Source organism: Carassius carassius, chromosome 37 (genome assembly GCF_963082965.1).
Source record: "Carassius carassius chromosome 37, fCarCar2.1, whole genome shotgun sequence".
In the NCBI taxonomy this organism is placed as follows: domain Eukaryota; kingdom Metazoa; phylum Chordata; class Actinopteri; order Cypriniformes; family Cyprinidae; genus Carassius; species Carassius carassius.
The window spans coordinates 28318352-28328351 of record NC_081791.1 but is presented as its reverse complement, the minus strand read 5'-3'; the positions used below and the strand labels follow the sequence as shown (position 1 = coordinate 28328351).

The window sequence follows — 10000 nt, the reverse complement described above, 5'->3', positions numbered from 1 at the left end:
GATAAAATCACAGATAAAGATCCTCTCAGCGCTCTGGCCTCGAGTGCATCACACACACTCAGCAAAAAGATTCCTGTGTGTGTGTGTGTGTGTGTTTGCCTGCCTCGCAGGCATGCATTCTCTCTTCACCGGTTAGTCAGCGTGTGTTTGCATGTTATGATAGAAATGTCTCTCATTCTGGTCTAACCAGTGAGAGCTTGAGCATGAATTCCAGCGCTCCGGAGGATTTGACTAATAAGAGTTTTACAAAGCTCCAGTCTGCTGCCCAAAACCAAAAGAAAAGAAATCATATTAAGTGAAAAGAAAATGAGAGCTTTTTCAGAATGTTCAGAGAGCATTCAAATGTAACGTTCCCTTGATGTTTGAATAAACATACAATGGAATGTTTCTGTAACATTCAAATTTAAAAAAAATACTGTTTAAACATTTAAAAGACAGAATGTTCAGAAAACATTCAGAAATCAGGTTTCCATAACTTCAAGGGAATATAAGAAAGACACATGCACAGAAAGTACACAGTGTAAATAGAATCTATTGTTATTGTCAATTAGTGTAAACAGCATCTGAAATATGCAATTAGCCACTGTCTTCTATAAAGTGAGTGAGGTGTGAAAGTGAAAAGAAAAAGTGACTTTAAAGACGTAAAACTAGCATGCAAACTTTATAGAGTGGTAATGGACTAACGAAACACTCATTTTGAACAATGCACCATACCAATGATTTTACGGAGTCTTGATCTATTATTACTGTTGAATTCGTTTCATAACACTGTTTCTCACTGCCATGTTAACGATGCTTTAAAGATACAATTTGGGATTTGTACTAAAGTTAATGGATTACAAAATATTACTAATTTGAAAGAGCTTTTGATGCACCAGGCTTTGTAAATGACACTAAATTTGCATAACCATATAAATGATTGGCTAATGGCTAAAAAAACAGCACCACAATAAAATGCCCAAAACAGTTTTAATGCATCCTCTATAAAAGAGAGCAGGAGCATTTCTGTTGTGTTGTGGTCTTAAAAGAACCATTTTTGATTTGATCTTAAATAGTCTTGGTGAAGGTTTTTAGGGAAGACATTTTTGGTTCCGCTGGTGATTTATAACATCACTGCAACACAGTATTTTAGCTTTGTTTTTATGTAAATGTTACAGTGCGAAAATCCCCCTTTGATGTTCTTAAGCGTTAAGTTTCATTCTTCTGAATCCAAGCTGAGTTTGACGTGTTCTTGACAGGTTTGCCTGTCCATGGGTGAAATGCTGCAGCTCTGGCCCCGCCCCGTTCTCTCACATGGCACGATCTGATTGGTTCCTGCAGTGGTCATCTGGTCGGCTCTCAAGAGTCAGGCTTGTGTGTAGAGAGCCAGACAGTGAGATGATCTCCCCAGCATCCTCTCTCCATCACATACAGTAGAAGAATGAGCTTCAGTTGATCTCTGTAACTCTTCCTGTCATGTCATGCAGCTTGCAGATTCACAAACAGGATGTTGTGGTCATGTTCTGCTGTATTCAGCCACCTCCTTTCTTCTCTATCGCTCTGCAAAAGGCCAAACTCCAGCCTAACTCCAGATCAGCTCAGACTTTAAACTTTAACTCAGATTGAACCCGAACTCATATCAAAATGAAGCGCGTTGCCGGTTCGGATATGTGGAAGTGTAAATGAGATTTGAGAGCTGCCATTTCAGTTTGTTCCTCATTCAAATCCATCATCTGACTTGAGATCATGACTGCTATGGTGTTTTTTCATTTGTGATCTCAATTCTGTGAAACACTCCAAACATCAGAACTTCTCAGTATATATGTGGACTTGAAACAACATGTGCATGAGTGCAGCTCAAAATAAAACCAAGATCTAGCACTAAGACAAGTGTGCACACACAAACCCATGCTTTGATTAATGCCAGATAGCACCTGATTTCTTATCAGAAATGCAATGTGGGTATATAAACAGATTTTTAAATCATAACCATCTTTAAGACATCTGATGGGAAAGGTCTTGCAGATGTAAATGCACGTGTGCTGTCAGGGAGGTTCCCCTTATGTTTGCTAAATGAGACAACTGAATGTTCTCTAAAACATTTGAGTCAGTCAGCTTTGCCTTTACATATTGTGCATTCTGTGAAATGAGTTTCTAGAGGAAACTCTGAGCCAATGCGAGCAGCGCATCTTCGCTCGCGCTCTGGAGCGGAAGTGTGCCTCGGGGCAGGGCGCGAGCATATAAACTCACGCGGACTTCCTCAAACTCACTTTGCATCGGAGCAGAGACGCACTCAGGTACTCTCGCCCTCTCCTCGCGCGGGTGTCTGCCTGGCTCACTGATGATGATGATGATGATGATGATGATGATGTGTTTTTCGCTCCTCAGATCTAAGCGGCATCATGAGCTGGGACAGCTACATCACGAGCCTGACCAAGAGCGAGTGGGTGGATGATGCGGTCATCCTCGGGTGCACACCGGGTCAGGAGTCCGTTTGGGCGTCAGCACCGGGCGGCTGGCTCAACCAAGTCACGGTACGACTTTTACACTACGCCCTGCTTTGTTTCTGTGAAATACGACGTGTTTAGCCATTTACTCGAAACTTTATCATTATTTTTTTTATTAATTAATTTATTTTTTACTTGTTCCTTCTTCCTCGTGTGAGAAGCAGGATGCGCTCGCGTTATAACGGAGTTATATAACTCTCTGATAAGTTTTATGGCGCTCGCTGTGGTTTTCATCAGCTTGATTCATTCGCTGAGTTTCCTCACAGCGCTCGAGCGGAGTTCGGAGCGCTCCTTATATGGTCACGCGTGCTCGAAGGCGGAAGTGCGCCCCCCCCCCACACACTCACACTCTGAGACAGGTTTTAGTGTCAGATGATTGGATATATTAGTAATTAAATATTTAGCACAAGTAAGAGAGTCTTTCGCTTTTAAGTGATCTACAGTGTCTGTGTGCAACATCATAAAGCAACATTCAGTTTTCACGCGGATTATTTCAACACTCTGCTTCCTGTCTCAGGTTCCTCTCACTCACTTTCATTTTGACATGAGATATATATATATATAAACACACAATTTGAGCGAAATCCCTGGATATACATAAATGTATTTGAAATGCATAAATTTCTAGTTTAGAAAAATACAGTTTGTACAGTAAAAAACTATGCATGTGGAGAGTCCCCTGTGTGTGTGTGTGTGTGTGTGTGTGTGTGTGTGTTGTTCATTCGTGTTTCCCCCGTTCAAGTTGTAACATGCAGCTCAGACTCTTAAAGTATTTTGAGATGCTCTCTCTCTCTCTCTCTCTGTCTCTCTCTCTCTGTCTCTCTCTCTCTGTCTCTCTCTCTCTGTCTCTCTCTCTCTCTCTCTCTCTCTCTCTCTCTGTCTCTCTCTCTCTCTCTCTATGTCTCTCTCTCAAGGTTCTCTCAAAGTTATGAAGGTTTGTCTGGAAACCTTAGCACAACATTCGTGCAATGTTTCTCCTGAAACGTTTGAGTTATTCATTGTTTTAGAACATTCAAAAGTAACGTTCCCTTAATGAAAAAAGAAAGAGAAAGAAAATAAGGAAATTCCTTGTACGTTCAGGGTTTTTCCGCTTGTTTCAGCCTGCGTCTGCTGGACTGTTAAATCACAGTGTGTGTGTGTGTGTGTGTGTGTGTCAGGCGGCTGAGGTGAAGGCTATCATCGCCAGTGACCGCAGTACTCTGTTTGCCAATGGCGTGACTCTGGCCGGCAGGAAGTGCACGGTGCTGAGAGACGCTCTGAATGTGGACGGTCAGAACACCATGGACATCAAGATGAAGACCTCGGAGAAAGAGCCTGACCCCTTCTCCTTCACCATCGGCAGATCTCACAAAGGTAGAGTTTAACAAGCGCTGTATCAGTGATTCAGAGATGGACTTACACTCATTAGAATCAGCATTCACAAAAAAAACTGTATTATATATAAACTATATACAAATCTAATGTGTGAATAATTTAATCGATTTCATTTCAGTTTATATTTAAAACCTCTTTTTTCATTTATTTTTTTAATTACAAATATTGTATGTAAATATATTAAAATTATTTAATTTATATGCATTTATATTTAAAAAATTCTTTTATAATTTATATTTTAAAAAATGCAATGTCATATTTTTGGGGTGAAATTTGACTTGTTGTTATATACAAGTTAAATACAAATATTATAAGCAAATATATTAAAAAATATTGAATTTGTGTTTCATTAGATTTTTCATGTATATTAAAATAAATGAATGATATTTTATTTCTTCAGATTCTGGGGTGAAATTTGACCTAGACGTGTTTTGACACTGTTATATTTCTCTCTCTTTCAGCGATAATCATTGCTAAAGGTGTAAAAGATGCTCACGGAGGCAAAGTCAATCCACCCGTCTTCGACATGACCGCATACCTCAGGAAATCGAACATGTGAACAAGCCCCGCCCCCGGCCCTACTGACTCCGCCCACTTCACCTGTCTGCAGGATCTGACCCCATCTCAATTCATAAAGCCAGAAGAACTGCTCCGAGATCAGAACTGCTCTCGTCTTCATCATCATCATCATCTCGGGTTTAACGTTCCAGGAGTCTGAGATCTTGGTTTCTTCTCCAGTCAGGCAGCAGACCGCAAACTCTAGTTAATATCAAACTCATTTATTGGTTTTATCATGAATTAATCGATTGATTTACGGTTTTATAGTATTTTCTGTGTTTGGGAAGGGCGGAGCGTCCAGTCAAATGGTTTTAGCATTTGTTTGTATGCATGTCTGTGTGAAAACTGCTGAACAAAACCCAGATATATGACTATTAGATGCCAAATAAAGAGAGAATGAGTTTGTACGGAGCAGCTCATATTTTTATCAACATATTTTTAATTTGTTTGTTTTTTTATTACTATTTTGGTTTACCTTTTTATTTATTTTTATTTCAGCTTAAGTTTTTGTTCATTTCCTATTGAAGTTTTTATTAGCATTTTAAAATCAGCTTTTATGTTTATGTATTTTTTTAATATATTTTTTTATTTTGTTGTGTGTTTATTAACTCATTTTAAAATTACAATTTAGGTTTAAATATTTTTATTTAAATTTTAAACATTTCATTTAGCTGCCAGGGGTACATTTAAAAAAAATGTTGCCAAATATTTATATTTTATATAATTTAAGCTTCATATTAATGATTTAAAAATATATATTTTTCAGTTAAGCTTTACAACTCTGCTTTAAACATGCACACAACTCAAGAGGAGCTCATTAGAATATTCAGTGGCTGATGCGTGTGTCAGCCAATCACAGGCTGCTTTACTCTTTCTCTTCCAGTAAAGGTTTTGCATTCTCAGCACACTTGAATGAACGAGACGCACCTTTCTTCAGGACACTTTCACTCAGAGATTCATGAAGCACCAGCAGAAAGCTTGCTGACCCACACTGTCACACTCACTTCAAGGCAACAATTAACGTAAGAATGAGTTTATCTGATTAGACCAGTTTCCATTATGATTATGTGAGCTTGGAACATAGAAGTGAAACTGATAAAAACAGGCCAGATCTAGTGACATGCATGCACAACCTAACAAACACTCGTTCATGCAGCAGACACATTTGTTTGTTTGTTTGTTTGTTTATTCCTCCAGCAGATGCTTTTAGGCAGTGTCTCACTGTAAGGAAGCAGTAATTTGAGACTATTTGAGTACACACTGTTGTGAAGCAATAGTGCTGTAAGAGAGGAAACAGGAAGTTCTGCATGTGACACACACAGACATGAGATCTAAATAGAGATTGACACACACACACACACACACACAGTGCAGCGCCATCATGTGGCAGTGATGTGTAACAGCAGCTCAGTCTAATTCTCTCTGTTCTGAATGTCATTTGTCGACTGAGAGATTTGAGTATTTCATTCAAATAGTCTGCTCAACCTCTTACTGTGACTACTTTGCATGCGCTGTGGTGACTTCGTGCAGAATTGCCAGCAGATAATGCATTTAAACATGGTGAAACACATTTATGTTCTCTCAGCTAACAGGAAATGTTGAGGAAAGGCTCTCTTAAAGTTATGAACAAACGTTCTCCCAATAACATTAATAGAACGTTTGTTCAAAGTCATCTGGTCGTTAATAATGTTCTCAAAATGTTTACACAAAAACATCATCTGTACATTGTTTATGGACCCCCCCCCCCACCCAAATATTACCCAACGTCTTTAAATGTTGCAGAACGTTCAAAAGTAACGATTCTGTATGTTCGTTACAATATGATAAAATGGAATGTTCAACCAAGAAAAAACATTTCCGAAACATTTTAAAAACTGGACGTTCGGAGAACATCTTGAAATTACGTTTTCGTAACTTAATTGGAACGTTAGCGAAACGTTCGTAAAACATGTTTTGGGAAGATAAATGCATCGTAAAGTTTTAGAATCACAGAACGTTGACTGAGAGCAGAAACTTGCACAACAACAGGAAAAGACACAGATGTATTACAGACACAAATGGATCTCCACACACAAGAGCTGATTGTTGTGAATCTGTCTCTCATGATAGTGAAACTAATTTTAGCCTGGTGTTAAAGGGTAGAGAGAGAGAAACACAGGGAAAGTGTGGCATGTGATCATATACGTGCCCTTTAGGTCCGAACCCAAACTCACGCTCACATTTCCCTCTTTAACTCAACCCTGACCTTTCATTCAGGTCCAGAGCTGGACGAGGGACGGTCGGGGTGTTTCACGCCTCGCTGAAAGGAAGAGACCTCCATGAAGAGTCCTGACGGACATCAGACGTCAATGAGACACAATCAGATCAACATGTTTCACAAAACATTGGAAAAATCTGTTGCACAGTGAAGCTCAAGTTTCAACCCTCATATACTAAAATCTGTGTGTTTCAGGGGCAAAAAAAAAAAAAAAATCCAATATGAAGTTGGTATACAGTTGTGGCTGGAATAATACTAATGTTTCTTATTTAACAATGTTTTTTTGTGTATTGTTTTGTGTATGTTTTTATATGTTGACACGTGTTATAGACATTAAACAAAGTTTTTCTTTAAATGTTACATATGTGAATGTTTTCTTTGACTGAAATAAATATATATTTGTCAATGCTTTTTTGCATATATTTATATTTAAAAAACATGTAATATATATTTATAATGTTTTTTCTTTTTTAATATGGTGGTGACCTCTTGACCTCCAAATCTCAAGCCATAACAATTAAACAGACCTTTTGGTGACTTTGTCATACAACCATTTTACTATTTTTGCAGTATGCAGTTGTATAATGTGTACAGTTTTCAGTATGCATGGAATACACAGGCTTCTTAATGAACTGATTGAAATGTACAATACACAACCACTGCAAGAAAAAAACTTAACATTTGTAGTTGCATGCTATTTACCTTTATATATATATATTTATATAATAGTGACTTATAATATACACTAAGTATGCATTAAGCAGTATGCCAGCATTTCCGTCCAAACACATCTAGAGTAAGTGATTCTTAATTCAGAATACTAAGATTGATCTGCTAGAATGTCAAACAATGGCACTAGACTGCATTAGCGGCTTAATTTAATGACGTGTGTATGTTCTGTGATGTTTATAAAGGCAGTCTAGTGACTAGGTATGATGGCATTTGGATTACTTTGTTGCAATTTAGAACATCACAGATGTGGGCGTGTCCTGAAACGGTGTAAATGTCCGTTGTTTGTAGACGCTCCCTAAGGCTTTTCCCTTATACGGGGACGTTGCTAAGAGACCGTCTATAAATTGCGCCGCCGAGGTCAGAACGCGCAGTCACTCCTCGTCAAACACCGAGACCCACGCGGACTCGACGCTCCCGCAGGTAATAACGCAAACCCGCACGCATTTGACCAGAACTGTGTGTTCTCACGCTCGGGTGTCGCTGTATCAAGCGGGAGATCTGCTGGAGCGAGCTGTTAAACTGTAGCCTGGAGCTGCTGCTTCCTGATTGGAGCGGCTGATCTGAAATCAGTTCTGCGGACGAAGCTCGTGCACGCTGCGGAGCGCGTCTCCTGATCCGGGATCAGCGGAACTTCCGCTCTGTCTGTGTGGTTTAATATAGATGTGTGAATAAGTTAGCTGTTAGGAGGAATATTGTGTATTCTGTGGCTGAACGCAGAGTTTGTCAAATCGGAACCGATTTAAGGCACGAACCGTCATACTTTTTTGAACTGAACTGAATGATCTTCACGCTTCCGGTGAAACCATCGCAGAATAGTACATGAAATATTAATCACTAATTAATTTGATAAAAATTATATATATATATATATATTAAATGACTGTAATTCACTAAATGATTACAAAAGAAGCATTCAGAAGTTATATGCTAAAGTCCGTTATTAATGCGTCATAGTATGCATCATTTAATAACTGATTGTTGTGTCAGTGCGCACGCGCAGTGCTGTGATCGTGGAAATCCTGAAGATTGTGACTCGAGTGTGTGAAATGCAAGATACTTGTTTACACGGATAATAAACGCTTTAGAAATACCTCACATTCAGACGAAAACTTGCTTTAGCCATTTCTGAAATATGAAAAATCATCAAATTAGTCAGAAGTTTCTTTTTTTTTTTGCATCGCATTCTATATATTTTTTCACCCGTCACAAAGCTGCAAAAACGTGCATTTTTTTTACAATACCAATTATTCGCAAAACTGAAATTGAGTTACACATATGAGGATCTGATGCAGATTATTAATGATGTATATTATACTTTACAGTGTGTGTGTGTGTGTGTAAGGGTCTTACAGTGGAGTACAGTGTCATTGGTCGCATGCAAAGGTCAGAGTGTTGGACACAAAGGTCAGAGTTCAGCAAGGCTTTGTAAAGGTCATATAAAGTTGTCAAGGTATGACCGAGATTTCACTCACACACACACACACACACACACACACACATTCTCCAGAGGTCTTTTCTGTCCTCTGCTGTAGCCGCTCTATTAATAGAGAAACCACAGACTGTATCTGTGTCAGACAGCTGAAGTGTGTGTACAGTATCTCATGGTTTGTGTAGATGTTTGAAATTTTTGACCGATTTTATTTTTTTTATTTTCACACACACACACATGCATGTGGAAGATGTAGGAATTACTGCAAGAATAACACTTTAAAAATGATTGAAAAATATAAATATATATATATATTCAAATAGAACTAATTTATTAATTCGGCTAAATGTGTGTGACAGATTCCAGTAATGAATGAATGATTGTCAGCATGATTCTGACCAGGTGTATTAAAGTCATGTTATTGTTATTTGTTTGCCCAGATGGCAGCTATCTAGCACAAATGCATCATAAATGTTAATATTTTCTTAGTTTCAGATTATAGAAGTGTATATTTGAACGTAGTGAAGTTTCGAACGCTTGTGTATTTGCACAATGAAGCCTGGATGGATTTAAAGGAGCTTTAAATTAACTATAATCCCAAAATAATTTCTGTGTGTGTGTCTCAGGATGTCCATCAGTAAGATTCACGCTCGTGAGATCCTCGACTCCAGAGGAAACCCCACCGTGGAGGTGGATCTGTACACCACTAAAGGTACAAACACACTCGATCGGACTGACTGTCTCATGGCACCCTAGCAACACCCTAGCAACCACTTCCTGAGGAAATGTTCCTGCTGTGGTTGGTATTTGATGTGTGATTGTTTGATTGATTCGTCAGGACGTTTCCGGGCAGCTGTTCCCAGCGGTGCTTCCACCGGAGTCCATGAGGCTCTGGAGCTCCGAGACGGAGACAAGACACGCTACCTGGGCAAAGGTACACACACACACACACACACACAGACGCGCACACACACACAGACGCGCACACACACACAGACGCGCACACACACACAGACGCGCACAGACACACAGACGCACACACAGACGCGCACACACACACACAGACGCGCACACACACACACAGACGCGCACACACACAGACGCACACACACACAGACGCGCACACACACACACAGACGCGCGCACACACACACAGACGCGCAC

At 39.3% G+C, this 10000-nt stretch overlaps 2 protein-coding genes and 1 long non-coding RNA gene across 3 annotated transcripts in view; 2 read left to right on the top strand and 1 right to left on the bottom strand.

Annotated features, from left to right (window-relative positions):
* The first annotated feature begins 2125 nt into the window (after positions 1-2125).
* On the top strand, positions 2126-4825 carry pfn1 (profilin 1). The gene is made up of 4 exons (XM_059528530.1): positions 2126-2276; positions 2368-2513; positions 3644-3839; positions 4322-4825. The coding sequence occupies exons 2-4, from the start codon at positions 2382-2384 to the stop codon at positions 4417-4419; spliced, it is 426 nt and encodes a 141-aa protein (XP_059384513.1). The 5' UTR covers positions 2126-2276; positions 2368-2381; the 3' UTR covers positions 4420-4825.
* On the bottom strand, positions 3338-3631 carry LOC132118583 (uncharacterized). Its single transcript, XR_009425911.1, has 2 exons — positions 3446-3631; positions 3338-3405 (listed from the first exon to the last, which is right to left on the bottom strand). It is a non-coding gene; the product is annotated as an uncharacterized LOC132118583 (long non-coding RNA).
* A 2932-nt stretch (positions 4826-7757) lies between the features above and the next one.
* Positions 7758-10000, top strand: part of eno3 (enolase 3, (beta, muscle)) — a 13298-nt gene continuing 11055 nt past the window's right edge. Inside the window, exons 1-3 of the mRNA XM_059528529.1 lie at positions 7758-7827; positions 9463-9548; positions 9675-9770. Coding sequence (XP_059384512.1) covers positions 9464-9548; positions 9675-9770 — 181 coding nt within the window. The 5' untranslated portion in view covers positions 7758-7827; position 9463. The remainder of the gene's footprint in view (positions 7828-9462; positions 9549-9674; positions 9771-10000) is intronic.

Excerpts from the sequence above, each read along its gene's own strand:
- pfn1 (XM_059528530.1), top strand. The coding sequence starts at position 2,382 with ATGAGCTGGGACAGCTACATCACGAGCCTGACCAAGAGCGAGTGGGTG. Across the intron at positions 2,514-3,643 it reads GCTGGCTCAACCAAGTCACG|GCGGCTGAGGTGAAGGCTAT; the intron begins GTACGACTTTTA and ends TGTGTGTGTCAG. Across the intron at positions 3,840-4,321 it reads CATCGGCAGATCTCACAAAG|CGATAATCATTGCTAAAGGT; the intron begins GTAGAGTTTAAC and ends TCTCTCTTTCAG.